At 30.9% G+C, this 15,425-nt stretch overlaps 1 protein-coding gene across 2 annotated transcripts; it reads left to right on the forward strand.

The window, feature by feature from the left end:
* The first annotated feature begins 1,437 nt into the window (after nt 1-1,437).
* LOC123662597 (protein tumorous imaginal discs, mitochondrial-like) lies at nt 1,438-11,615 on the forward strand. 2 transcript variants are annotated; one of them, XM_045597416.1, is made up of 10 exons: nt 1,438-1,623; nt 1,793-2,007; nt 2,258-2,491; nt 3,351-3,519; nt 3,909-4,003; nt 4,807-4,965; nt 5,856-5,927; nt 6,461-6,568; nt 7,005-7,110; nt 11,104-11,615. In XM_045597416.1, exons 1-10 carry the CDS (start codon nt 1,449-1,451, stop codon nt 11,241-11,243), a joined length of 1,473 nt encoding a protein of 490 aa, XP_045453372.1. In that variant the 5' UTR covers nt 1,438-1,448; the 3' UTR covers nt 11,244-11,615. The 2 variants fall into 2 exon arrangements, with proteins under 2 accessions (XP_045453372.1, XP_045453373.1); XM_045597417.1 differs by lacking the exon at nt 11,104-11,615 and adding an exon at nt 8,295-8,629.
* Nucleotides 11,616-15,425: the final 3,810 nt, after the last annotated feature.

Here is a 15,425-nt window from a genome sequence, read left to right on the forward strand (position 1 = left end):
GTAGTTGTGTTAAAAAACTAGACATAATTCAAAACAAAGCTCTGAGAATTATTTCTGGGGCTATGTCTTCAACTCCCATACGAGCTATGGAAGTTGAAACCAAAATAATGCCACTGTGTCTTAGAAGACTTCTACTAATAGAGAGATATTTACTAAAGCTATTATCTGGTAAAGATAATGTTTTAAAAAAAATAGTACCTTTTCCTGTACAATGCCCGGTCCAGCAGATTTCGGGAGGTGAGCTCTTACGAGGTTATTTCCCAGTTCTGCCTCTCATTGTAATGCAAATGAATGAAGATTTTAAAAATGTAATTAAACAATTAAAGTGGACATGCTACTCATACCCATATTCCTGTATTATATTTGAAACTAATATTGTTACTAAAAAAATTTTTAATAATTGTGAACTATTAAGTTTTCTTTCCGACAATAACTACTATACTTTGTATACAGATGGTAGCAAAAGTGAGTTCTTTGTGCGTAGTGCTGTTTATGATCCCCAATCCAAGTTTGGTCAAAGTTTTCTTCTGGACCCCAAATGCAGTGTTTTCACTGCAGAGGTATATGCGGCCCTCGAGGCCCTGAAGAGGATCACACGTATAAATAGTTCTAACAATTTTTTAATTTTAACAGACAGTTTAAGTATGGTCCAAAGTTTAACCAATCTCAGATTCGACTTTAAAAAAAACTATATTTTGTATAATATTAAAAAATTGTTATTTAGTTATGCACAAAAGGGTATACAGGTCTCTTTCATGTGGATTCCATCACATAGGGGCATAACAGGAAATGAGATAGTAGATGAAATTGCACGTGATGGAATCAACATGTTGGACGTTAGTTCCATAGTAAAAGTACCTTTGACCGACTGTTATCAATCTATTGACAATCATGTCAATAGCTTATGGGTCGAATTTTGGAAACAAGATCAAGAACAGAAGGGTAAATGGTATGGAAATGTTCAAGTAAATCTACCTGTAGCACCATGGTATTACAAACTGAAAATGGCCAGTCGGGACTTTATTACGACTATAAACAGACTGCGTTTTGGTCACTCCACTGTCCCGGCCCACCTGGCTCGGTTGGGCATAGTGGAGAGTAGCTACTGCACCTTTTGTAATAATTCAGTTGGTGATATCGAACATTTCATATTTACATGTGAGCGCTTTTCGTTAGATAGATTGATTCTTGTCAGTGAAATTAGTGACATAGTGCAAAATCAAGTGACAGTGCAAGATCCCTCCCGCCGCCTGAGTGATATGCTAAAAAATAGATCTTATTACGTACCTCTATATAAATTCATCAAAAATACAGTGAGGAAATTATAATAAATCGAATAAAAATACTCAAGACTTGGCTTAAAGGTCTAGATACCAGGCCATAAACTCCAAAAAAAAAAAAAAAAAAAAAGACATTGTAAGGTTTTTGACATTAGTTTTTCTCCAAAGATGGCTCCGACCCGGAGTATTATTGGGTTTCTAAATCCCAAAACTATCGGTGCAGTTTTTAGTTCTAATATTTCCAAAACTTCGTGTCGCTTTATTCATAGATGTAACAATTGTAACCATTTTCTTGGAACTCCTGTAATATCTAGTGTGACGTTAGGTCGTAAAAATGTTAAATGTAAGTTTTACATGCTGTTATTACATCACCGGTTGAATTTATTACGTGTTTCAAGTAATTAATTAATTTAAACATTGTATAATATTTATTTATTTTCCGTACAGTATCGTTTTGTACTGTTAAAGAGGTTTTTAAAGCTAACGTATAATATAACCTCAAATGTTTTTAGATGGCGAAGTTGGTGTGAGATCTCGATATATTCATACCTCTAATAGTTTAAACGCTAGAGTCGACTACTACCAAGTTCTTGGTGTGTCAAAAAATGCGTCAGCTAAAGAAATTAAAAAAGCGTATTATCAACTAGCTAAAAAGTATCATCCAGATGCCAATAAGTCAGATCCAGAGGCTCCAAAGAAGTTTCAAGAAGTTTCTGAAGCTTATGAGGTTAGTATATAATACTAGCAACAAAGATAAATGTATTTAAAAATACCTTAAATTTTAATTTTCTAAAGTAAATTATTTCGTTATCAATATGAAGGAAAAAGTTATTTTGATATATTACCTATCTTGTATTAATATTAAAAAAATTGTGTTATTGTATTTTCTTTTTAAATTAGTGTTATTAAAACTTATTAGTTCAATTAAATAAGAAATGTAAGTTAAAATTTTCATAATATAAGTATTATTGTTACAGATACTTTCCGATGAAAATAAGCGTAAACAATATGATACATATGGCACAACAACTGACCAAATGGGTGGCATGGGAGGCTCAAGTGGCCCTGACGGTTTCACACATCAGTGGCAGTATAAATCTACCATAGATCCTGAAGAGTTGTTCCGCAAGATATTTGGTGATGCAGGCTTTAAGGCTGACACATTTAGTGACTTTGCTGAGAGCAAGTTTGGTTTTGGTGCAGCTCAAGAAGTAAGATATACCAATTACTATTTTATTAGTTTAACAATTTGTTATAATATATAATATGTCATGTATATTTTCTAATAATGTTATACAATACTAGCTTTCATGTGAGACATATTTGAAATTATAATGATCATTCATCATCATTTCATTTCAATTCATCATTTTATTGCTGATTATTCTTAGCATTGTTAACTTATAAATTAAATAATAAATGTAAAGTACACAATGACAGTGTAAAAGTCCTATTTTTGCAACTAAATAAGAAAATTTTTGATTGATTTCAATCTTGAGTAGTCTCTTGTGCATTCCTTCTTTTTGTCGCAATGTAAATCCTATTTGGTGCACAGTAAAAATATTGAAAAAGCAGATTAGAACTGAATTGTATAATTTGTTTGTTAATAAGAATAAGAATTAATAAATGCTTCACACTCAACGGATCCCCCAGTAGGATTTTCTCCTGTGTTGGGGGTCCAGAAACACAAACAATACACAAACACAACGCCCAGACCATGACTAACATCTATATGATCAATATAAATGTCTGTTGTAAGCGGGAATCGAACCCGTGACTGCTGGCACAACAGGTCGTGTTATGCTAAGCTAAGGCAAATGCAGTATGCTATCTTTTATTAAGAACAAAAAGTACAGTTGAGAACATAGTACAGATAAGAAATTAGATTATAGAAGAATTGAATACTGAAGTGTAAATAATTGATAAACATTATTTCATTAACAGAAACCTTTGATTGGCATGATGTTACTATGTATGAAGCAATCGTTGATCATTGTCATATTTTTATATCAGCTTAAGTCTATTTAAAAATAATAATAAATAATAACAATTTCTATGTTAATATTTTAGATTATAGTAAATTTAAGATTCACTGAGGCGGCTCGGGGTGTGAACAAGGATATAAATGTTAATGTGGTCGATACTTGTCCAAAATGTATGGGGTCGAGAAGTGAACCTGGTACTAAAGCTGTCAAGTGTAGTTACTGTAATGGCACGGGAATGGAGACATTTTCTAGAGGTAATAACTTAAAATTTTATAATTGGTAAATTTTGTATTAAATTTTCACTTAGTCATTACATTTAATCATATAAATTCATAGATTTTACGATTTCTCTAAAATTTTTATCACCATGAAGTTATAAGTACTAACTTAGCAGATTGTGTGTAATTTTGTTGTTACAGATATTTACAATTTATATTTAGTATCCATTATCCATACTATATAATATTAATCTATTTTTCAAAAAATTCAAATATAATTATGTTTTCAAATTAGTTATATACTTTATTGGCTATAAACTTCTCCATATTGATTACTATTAAAGTTTTTTATAGTAAATAAACATTTCTTTTAATTTTTTACATGTGTGTTTTGGGCAAAAATTAAAATAAATAAATATTCTTAGGTCCATTTGTGATGCGTTCTACTTGTCGACATTGTCACGGTACTAGGATGCTGATCAAGTTCCCGTGTGTTGAATGTGAAGGCAAAGGACAAACGGTAAGGTTTTTTTTATTTGTACAAAAATGGTACAGATAAGTAGAATATACCAGATATATATAAAAAGATATAAATTTTTTTGTACAATTTGTATAAAATCTTAGAAAAGTCATGATATGATGGTAATTTTTTAACCGTTGTGGCATGTGGTATGAATACAGCAAATTTTATTTTGGTTGATACTGCATAACATATAACTAATTATATTAACTTTTGCATGCTGAGGCAATTTAATTCAGATGTAAAATTTTTATAAATATGTACTTTCAAAGAATGAAAAGAAATTACTTGCCTTTTCAGTTTTACAATAAATTCTCAATGAACAATGCTATCCAATTCTAAAAAACAAATGCCTATTTTAAATATTTTTCCTTAGGCTCAATGTAGGCTTTCTTATGTGATGTTTCTTAGTGAAAAATTTTAAGTTCTCTTTTTACGTTAATAATAAATTCTTATTATAATACTAGCTGACCCGGCGAACTTCGTATCGCCTAACACAAACTTTATCGTATGGTATTAAAGTTCAAATTGACTTTTAAGTATTATCACAAATCTTTTGTATGGGAGTATAGAAAAGTGTTGTTTTTAGACTTTTTCAGGAAAGTTAAAATTTTTTTTTTTGAATTTTTCTCTCTGTAAGAACCATCCTCGTACTTCAAGGAATATTTTAAAAAAAGAATTAGCGAAATCGGTCCAACCGTTCTCGAGTTTTGCGCTTAGCAACACATTCAGCGACTCATTTTTATATTATAGATTATTTATCTTTAAAAAAACAAAATAATATGTTATGTATTTTTTTTTAGGTTCAACGTAAAAAAGTAACAGTGCCGGTGCCAGCAGGAGTGGAAGACGGACAAACAGTACGAATGGCTGTCGGCAACAACGAAGTATTTGTTACGTTCAAAGTTGAAAGCTCAAATTACTTTAGAAGAGACGGACCTGATGTTCACACTGATTGCACAGTGAGTGTAGTTGCTTTGAATTTGTTGATATACTTGTAAATTTATTATTTTTCAAATTTTAAAGCAATATGTTACTAAAATTAATCTTATGATGACAACTGATTTAGTGATTACAGTATTGTATATTTTAAGACAGTTGATTTATTATTATGTTAAAAGTTGTTTAAATTTATATCCAAAATTCTGAAAAGAATTACATGTAACATTATTCTTCATATAGCAAAGTACACCAAACTTTGTTTTCTTGTCTTTGAAGAGCTAGGATTTGTATGTCAGAGGACAGGTATGTATATAATGGTACCAGCTATTTGTTTATTTAAAAATGGCTCGCACTATTAAGAAACTACTATTTGTTGACTATATTAATAGCGACTAGAAATGCATTCTCGAAACTTATATAGATCTCAGCAGTTGATTTAATTGACGTCAGTCCTTGTGGGTATCCCCACCGTACCTCGGAGAGCACGTTAAGCCGATCCCGGTTGTTATCATAAATATCTGTTACTCATAGTAGGGAACATATACGCCAGCCTGCTGTGAAGCAGCGTGGTGAATGAAACTCAGATTCTTCTCCTACATGGAAAAAGTACTGCAGCCCCAGCAGTGTAATTTTACAGGCTGACTGCAAATAATATTATTCATCATTTAAAAAAAAAATATTATTATACAGACCTCAGCAGTTTTAAATGATTCAATTGTACTGCAATAATGATGATTATTGAAGTGAAGCTACTGTAGAACTCGAAGTATAGACATTGCAACAGAAGTTGTGTTGTTAGTTATTATTATTGTTATTAAGCAATAATTTCAGTACTAGAACAAAAGTAATGGATTTTTTTTTCATATATGCTATTAGAACTAACTAAAATTGACATTTTATTTTAATTTAGATTTCAGTGTCTCAAGCCGTATTGGGAGGAACAGTGAGGCTACAAGGGCTCTATGAAGACCATACATTACAGGTAAGTTTTATTCTTTTATTACAAAGATATTAAGTATTTTTGTAATTTATCCAGTCTTGCGATTTATCAAGCGCGTGAAGTTTAAAATAATCATTACGTTTCCTGAAACTCGCATTTTTTTAAACTTTGCATTTCGTAATAACGTTCTAAAAAATCAAAACATTAAAAAAATTTTAGCCGAATTGCTGTCTAGTCGATCTCGAGTTTATGTTTGTGAGTTAGAGTTTGTACTTAGCACCACATTTAGAGATAAATTTTAGTATATATAGATTAACTATTCGTTAAGTTTAATTGAAATTAATTGAATTTTAAGTAAAATTGAAATTAAGAACGAAATATGTAACATGTTTTTAAGGTGTTTCCACTTGCATCTTGATTATTGTTAGGTATTTAATAATTAATTTTAGAAAGATGTCCAAAACTTATTTGATAGAAACATTATTTTTTATCGTTCCAGGAATACTAATATAAAAATGTTACAGCTGCTTCAAACACTTATTTCTAGAATATTCTTAATAAATATTTTGTTACAGATTGTTCCCGGAACATCCTCTCACACTACTATTCGTTTGTCACGAAAAGGCATGAAAAGGGTCAGTCATCATGGCTACGGAGACCATTATGTTCACATTAAGATACAGGTAATTAATTTATTGTTAATTTCAACTATTTTATTGGATTTAACATTTTGTATGTAAGTCAAATATGAAATTTAATGCTGAAAATTAATAAGAATAGTCAAAAAACTAACTCATAATTTTGTCTCTTATGTTATATTATTTGTTCTTACTTTACTTATTTATTGGATTCCAATTTATTATAAAAATTAAAAAAAAAAAATGTATATTAATATGATAAAGTTAATGAGTTCATTTGTTTAAATTTTCTAATCAAGTAACATTAGAAATCTAGATTAATTAATAAATTAATAGACTATAAAATAGCACTTTATAAATCATATGAACATAACAGTAAATAAGAATCCATAAATTTAAACAATCAAAATTTTAATGATACCTTTGTGAATGCCCAGTTACAGGATATTTCTATAATAATGTGTATATTTTTACAAAATAGGTACCAAAAACTCTAAGCGAGAAACAGAAGGCTTTAATGTACGCCTATGCTGAACTAGAGGAAGATACGCCCGGACAGATACATGGAGTATCCTATGACAGAGATGGTAAGAAAACATAATAAGAAGTCAGTAATAAGTGGGTTTTGAGTAAGAAGTGTTCCTTACTTAAAAGTTATGATTCAATATGGTTTTGAATCGAACGTATAGTTTATATAAATATTTTTTATGGAAAAATAAAAAAAATTGATTAATTTTGATTTTAAATGACTAAAAGATCTCTTTTTTTAGTTTTGATTCTTAATTCGAACTTATTTGTTACTTTTTACTAAAATAACTCAAGCTTAATATAACATATAACTGAATAAACATTTAAAAGAATTTGTGCAGAAGGAAAACGACATTAATACATAAGGTTTTTTTTTTTTATCCTATTATAAGGCACGCTACATACTTAAGTAGAACGGCATTATTCGGTATAGCTGGGCAAAGTAGAGTTATATGCGTGGTAAAGGTCGTGCTGTTGAATCGGCGGTTAAATTTAAATTCGGATCGAGTTTTACCGATCTATTATATTGTATGTAGGTAACTAGGTATCTACCCGTTCAGTAGCGATAGATGTGAGACGCAGACGATGAGGTCGTAATCGGAATGAAAGCCGTTTAGTGATGAAGTTATGATAAAATCTTCGATATCTCCACAGACTTTATTAAAGAATAATAAATCCAAAAATAATGTTTACGTAGCAAAATATATAATCGAATTAATAAATTGTAAAACATTAGGAGTATGAAAAAGAATTCAGAATTCAAATTCCTGACACCTATCAAAAATATTTTTATAGAAAATATAAAAACATGATATGAGGTTTCATTAAAAAGTTTGTATATGTGTTTATCCGCCACAGCCGACATGTGCCGAGCTTAACCGAACACGCCAAAACCGAAGATATGTCAAATTGAGATGAAAGACGATAGTCTTTGTTGTTTGACAAGTATTACCTAATCGAATCTAAGTGTGTGTGTAGCACGCCTAATATAAGCACGCCTAATATATGAATAGCCATTTATCACAATTTAATCATTATTCATACAATCAAATATTGTTTATAATTAGGAATACTTAACTAAATAATCGTACGTATAATTTTTTTTAATTTATCCATTATAATATAAATTTTGTTGATGTCAGTACATTACAGATAAACGAATTAGCTTTCATATGTGTGAAATAAATATAGCAAACGTCAATTTAAGCTTGAATTTGTTTAAAAAACAAATATTATTTTGCAGCCGGTACAAAAAACACCACTAAAGACGATACACAGTCTATTCACGAAGCAAACCGCGAACCGGAAAGCGACCGCGATGGCGCGAATTGGACATTTATTGATAGTTTGTTAGACTCTTTTAGTAAAAATAGGGTCAGTTTTGTTATTGGTTTCGCGTTATCAGTCGTTATATTTCTGTTTTATTTCATAAATGATCCTAAAGATAGGATGGGTTTATTTAAATATGTGGAAGAGAGGAATTCGGAGGCGGATCTGAAAATCCCCGATGTGCCTCTCGGCTATAAAGATGCTGTACGCAAGCAAAAGGAACGAAATCCTGAACTGTATGAGGCGTAATGTTTAATCTTTTTTTATTGATAGGGAATGTGCAAAAGTTTCAATAATTATTATTTTGTTTTTATAATAGATAATATAGAATTATATGTTATAAGAGAAAAACGAATCGTTTTCCGAATATTCAAAAAATGATTTGTTTTTCTATATAGGAACCGAGTTTAAGGCACACAATTCAAATCGTGTTTATTCTACACCGTATATGTTCCTTGTATATTGTTGATCAACTGTATTTGCATATCGGATATTTAAATTTGATGATACGACAAATATTTATATAGGTAACAAGTATTTGTGTAATGTAGGAAGGCAATATTTAATAAGATTCGGTCGTCGATCTAATGTCAATTTTGGGATATATTTACTAGCTTCGATTTTATGTCATGATAAAAATTTTGTTTGATGTTTGCAATTGGTATTATCTTGTTCACCTAATTTGTAGTAGCCTCTTCATAAAAAATATGCCATTATTAATATTCCTATTTAAATAAGTAGTAAAAGTTATGTTAATTTAATAAATAGTGACAAAAATGCAATGATTTTTGCATATTCCCTATTAATATTTGAAATAATTTATTAATTAGGAAGACAAAATAAAAAATACTATGTATTAATAGTGTATAAAAAAAGTCAATAAGTCTAGCTTCCATATTTATCACAAATATGAAATATAGGATTATATTGCTTTGAATTTACGCATTTAACTCTTATAACTCTTGAATGTTTTTATGATAGAGGATATAGTATGATGGTTATGTGTTGAATTGTATATAATTTAACTTAATATACGAATTATTTGACGTTACCTGTTGTTTTATTTGATATCCTACTTAGTCCCTACACCATCATGCTATAATCCTGTACATTTTATGCAAACTAGCTGATCAGACGAATTTGTTTAGGTGTTTAGGCCATTTTTTTTTTTCGTGAATTTATCGATTTTTTTTATGCGCGCAAAAATTAAAGAAAATAATTATTCGATTTGGTTTAGTCGTTCGGCAATTATTACCCTTTCGTTTTTATTTACATAATATTTAAATTATACTAACAAATAATTTCTAGGTGACAAAATATAAAGAGACGCGCTTGTTTAGTAAGTTTTTTTTCTTTAAATATCAGTAGTAATTAATCAGGTTTCATATGTTTGTAATTACAGCGTCATTTGTATGGAATTGTAGTCCATTAATGTACATGTAAAAACATTTTTTTTTTAATATAAAATTAACACATTGTTACATTTGACCATAAACACATTTCAAATTAGGCGTTATAAAATCAACATTACTATCAAGCTTTTGTAGAGAAATACCTTAGAAGAAAAACAGTTAACTATGAGATATTTAATCTTCATTAATTGTTAGTTTTGTTGTTCTTCAGATTACGTTAAAGAGAAATAAAAAATAATAATAATTTTGAACTTTAATTTTTAAATACAATTTTATTATTGTCTCGTTTTAAGAAAAGAAAGCATTTGTGCTGAACATAAAACTTCAACTGACAGATTACTTAAAGAGTGTTGCCTTATGTAACGTAACAGTTGTTAAAACAAAACATTTCCTTCACGTTTCTAAGATTGGCGTTGTATAAAAGTGATTTTTCGCGTTTAGTATGCCCTGTGACGTCACGCAGCAAGATTCTCAAAAAACATAAACACACGGATTACTTAATCTTTACCTTAAAGATTTCCATCCATACAGTTTTCATCATAATTTGTCTTAGTTTAATAATTTTTAGTGCCCAACAGAATAAAATGTAAAATTCTAGTAAATGTATAAAATGAAAAATTTTGTTGAACGCCTCCAGCATTCAATAAATAAAAATTAGTTTAATCAACACTTGGAGGAATTTTTATTTCTCCCAAATTCGTTCGTTTGTGATTTTAAAAGGTTTCGGTTCCAGAATCATTGTCTATTGCTATTAGGGTTTTATTTAGGCTTTTTAAGCTTAAGCCTTACACAATTGCAAAAAAAATTCTCATAGTAATAAGTCAGAATTAGGATTTTCACAAACGATTTATTTACACGTCTTGTAATAATAGTAAGTCATTAGTTTGTTGATATTCTGTTACACATTAGCTAATGAATTCGTAAACACGCAGTCTTCACAAATTAGTCAATTAGCAGAGTGCCACATGATCCGTTATTTAGATATTAGGCAAGTCGTTTCTAGTTTATGCTTGTACTTGTTTATAGTGTTCAATTGAATAGTTTTTGTGGTATATAACCTGAGTTTATCCTTCGTTTTATATAAGCGCCTTCATTTTTTAATTTTGTTTTCATTACTAAATCTGTTCTAATCTAATCTGTTGAAATACTTGTTGAAAACAATTTTGAAGTAACAGTCACGAGTTTATATTATTTGTACTTATAAGTCTATATGTATACCTCTATTTACTGATATGCTGTTTACAAAAATGTATGTAACCTTTTTATAAGTATTTAAAAAAATACTAGGGTAACTCTAATTTTATTCTACAGGTAATAAAATTTCAATATCGGAGCCCCAAAATTTAGTCGACGCTGTCAAGGAGGCTTTGAAAGAAAAGAAAAACATCGAAAGATCTTCCTCGGAAACTTCTGAAGAGAACGTGAAAGAGTCCAAACGCAGCAAGGGCTGAATGAAATAAGCTAATTTATACTTTACGATCTTTGAGATAAGACCCAATTTGCATAGCGCACGTAGGAAAATTCCAATTTTATAGGATAATTTTCAGGCTGAATTATTGTCACTTCATGATTTCTTTTAAATTTAATTTTCGTCGAATTCACAAATGTTTTATATTTTTTACTACACAATACTGTGATATGAGTTTTGAAATAACTAAGACGCGAGTTTTTAATCGTTATATAAAAAGTTTAAAGTGATTACTTTAATAATGAACATATATTGGAATAATATAATTATCATTATATTTCTGATACAGCTGAAATAGATGTACATAACCGTTAACTAGTTTGTAGGAAGTGGTAAATAAAGAAAACAAAATAAAGCTTTGTGGTTTTATTTGTGAGCAAAAAAATATAACCTGACTCGAAGGAATGTCCTAAGTCTTACGAAGTGAATCCTAAATATAGTTATACGTCTAAGTCCTATGAAGTTATCCTGATAAGGATATCTATAATCTATAATATATATAAAAGCGAAAAGTCACTTACTCATCACGAAATCTCCGAAACTATAACAGTTACAAACTTGAAATTCGGCAGGTAGGTTCATTATAGGGCGTAAACATCCGCTAAGAGCTGATTTTACAAAACTCGACCCTTAAGGGGATAAAACGGGGGTTGGAAGTTTGTATGAAAGTCCTATGTGTTTTGAAGTAAGAGACTTAAAATTTAAAATGTATGCGCTATAGATGGTAGAGAGGTGACCAAATAATGTATCTTTAGAAATCAACTCTCTTTTGGAGTTAAAACGGGGGATGGTAGGTTGACTCACTCATCACGAAACCTCCGAAACTATAACAGCTACAAACTTGAAATTTGGCAGGTAAGTTCCTTATAGAGCGTAGACATCCGCTAAGAACTGATTTTATGAAAATCGATCCCTAAGGGGATAAAACGGGGTCGTTTGTATGAAAGACTTATGTTTTTGAAGTAAGAGACTTGAATATATGTTCTATAGATGGTCAGGAGGTGTCTAAATAATGCATCGTAATCTATATATATATAAAAGAGTAAGGTCACTAACTCACTCATCACGAGAACTCAAAAACCGCTGGATGGTCTATCCATCCAGGTTGGACAAAGATAAAATTTGGCAGGGAGGTAGAACGGATTTTACGATATTCCACCGCTAAGGGGATTTAATTGGGGTTGATAGTTTGTATGAAACATATACAGCAGCTATAAGTTCGCCTGATAGGTTATTTATACTCTAGCCTAAAAAAAACTAAAAATGTGGTATATAGAGAGGTTTTTTAAAAATAACTATTAAATTATACTGAATTGTGCCTTAAAAAGTTACGCAGTTTGATAAGCATTTCAAGTGACGGAAATAAAAAAATAATTTGCGTTAAGCATCTTAATAGTAATGCATATCTTCATAACCAAGCGGACGTCGCGGGCAACAGTTAGTGTATTATAAAACAAAGTCCCCAAAAGTGTATGTGATCGATTCGCTCAAAATCTACTGAATGGATTTTCATGCGGTTTCACCATTGGAGAGAGGGCTCCACCATTGGCAAGAGGAAGGTTTACGGAACGGCTAAGCCGATTTTGATGAGAGTTTCACTGGAAGTTTGCCGGGAAAACTTTGTGACACACTAATTTCAATGCGGGCGAAGCCGCGGGCATAGCTAGTTATACTATATTTGATAAGCATTGTCGACTGGCGTTAAGATACTGTCGTGGCACTACGCCAACAATGTTTCCATTTCATTAAATAATTGCTAAGATATCATTAGTTCATCGAACAAGTAAAGATGATAGCATTTATGACGAACTAAATTGTTTTCTCACATTTGACAGAAATATGCTTGTTACTCTCGTTTAAAATATAATATTCTATTATTAAAAATTCTAGTGGTTGCCCAGTGGTCGAAATTCGACCATAATTTTTAAATTATAAGTTTGAACATTGTACAAAAGATGCGTATGTGTATCAAATACATGATAGTGTAATGTTTTTTTATTGATTTAATGTATTTTATATCACGCATCATTACTTCAGCCTATCGCAGTCCACTGCTGGACAAAGGCCTCCACAAGTTAACGCCAAAAACGGCGTGAACTCGTGTGTTGCCTATAGTCACCACGCTGGGCAGGCGGGTTGGTGACCGCAGGGCTGGCTTTGCGGCACCGAAGACGCTGCTGCCCGTCTTCGGCCTGTGTATTTTTTAAAGCCAGCAATTGGATGGTTATTCCGCCATCGGTGGGCTTTTTAAGTTCCAAGGTGGTAGTGGAACTGTGTTTTTGCTTCACGTACTAATGTATAGATATAATTCTATGTTATTAGTTGTTTGATACTCATTCGCTATAATATCGGTTATATATATCGGTTATATATATCGGTTAAGGTGAGCTAACCTAAAAATGATACACATATCGTCGCTGAATAGGCAAAACTGCTAACGTGCACAAGGGCTGTTTTGAGAAAAAACAATTTTAAGTTTTTTTTTTGCTTTAACCTGTCACAACTTTTTTTCTTTTGGGTGAAAGTAAGAACCGTTAAGGAAACATAATCATGATTTAATTTTATCTACGCAATTAATCTATTACACTGTTCGTATTTTAACTATTTACGGAGTTAGCTGTCACTTTAGGATAAATCCTCTGAGTCCTGAAAAAAAACCAGCAAGGGAAATTTACTAACCTCCACGTTAAGTTCACGGTTAGGGAGTCGCCAACTACTAAAGACTCGAGTGTGTTAACATTCTCTTTGGAAAAAAATACTAACATTATTTAAAAAATATAATAGTCGTAAACGAAAATTACTAAGAGATAAATCTACTACAGAAAGACATATAGCAAAAAGACATTCAGCATCGGATACTAGAGAAATCTCGAAAGCTTTTTACTTTCAAGACATAGTTGCCAATTAAATAATGGGATGATTATACTTTCATCACTTTTTATCTTGTTCCAGCCTAAATATTATTACTAATGTGAGCAACAAAAATGTTTATTATGACATATTAACCCGTATAATAATAATACACTTTATTGTACACCAAAAACAGAAATAATACATATCAAAGAAATAAAGAAAATATTGACAATATATTCATTAGGTACAAAGGGCGGCCTTATCGCTAAAAAGCGATCTCTTCCAGGCAACCTTAGGGCAAAGGAAATGGTCTAGCGTCAGCATAGGTGTACAAGTTACAACAAATTTATTATAAATATTCAAATAATTAAACATATACATACATACATACATACATACATAAATAGATACATAAATACATACATACATACATACATACATACATACATACATACATACATACATACATACATACATATATACATATATACCCACATACATGCATACATACATATAAATACATATATGTATACATTATAATTATGAATTACTTGTTTATTGTTGAGTTTGAAGAAAATGCTTCCAAACAGTCTTTTTAAAAAGTGCAGGTATTTGTACACGTCTGATATTCAAGGGCAAGGTATTCCATAAGCGAGAGGCTTGAACTGTAAAAGATTTGTCATAAAAGGAAGAGGATTGAGAAGGAATTTCAAGAAGAAAATTACTGTCAGAACGAAGACAGCGTTTGTGAGAATCACCAAGGAATTTGAAACGTTCTTTCAGATAGGAAGGGGTAAAGGGATTAAATAAAATGGAGTAAAGTAGGGTAAGGATATGAGTATTCCTGCGAAGACGAATTGGGAGCCACTTGAGTTTTTTGCGAAATTCTGAAATATGGTCATATTTGCGTAGTCTAAAGATAAATCTTATACATACATTCTGAATGCGCTCAAGCTTATTAAGCTGCTCCTCTGTAATGTCAAGATAGCAAGTATCAGCATAATCAAGAATTGGTAATAGGAGACTATGTGCAAGAGCAATTTTAGTAGGAATGGGCAGTAGATTACGCAATCTGCGGAGAGACCCAACCGAAGCGAACAGTCTGCGACTAATTTCACATATTTGAGGACCCCAAGAGAGATGTTGGTCAAAGATAACACCTAAATTTCTCACGCTTTCGTTGTATGGAATGGTGAATCCATTAAATGTAACAGGAGATACCTCAGATTTATCAATGCGGCTGAGCAGTCTGGAGCTTCCTATAATAATAGCTTTCGTTTTATTTGGATTTATATTTAGGCCATAGGCTTTA

The sequence above is a fragment of the Melitaea cinxia genome, chromosome 19 (assembly GCF_905220565.1).
Source record: "Melitaea cinxia chromosome 19, ilMelCinx1.1, whole genome shotgun sequence".
Lineage (NCBI taxonomy): Eukaryota > Metazoa > Arthropoda > Insecta > Lepidoptera > Nymphalidae > Melitaea > Melitaea cinxia.

Bases quoted from the DNA above. Each gene is read 5' to 3' on its own strand.
- LOC123662597 (XM_045597417.1), top strand. From the start codon at position 1,449: ATGGCTCCGACCCGGAGTATTATTGGGTTTCTAAATCCCAAAACTATC. The intron at 2,008-2,257 runs GTTAGTATATAA...TTATTGTTACAG, and splicing joins AAGTTTCTGAAGCTTATGAG to ATACTTTCCGATGAAAATAA. The intron at 3,520-3,908 runs GTAATAACTTAA...AAATATTCTTAG, and splicing joins AATGGAGACATTTTCTAGAG to GTCCATTTGTGATGCGTTCT.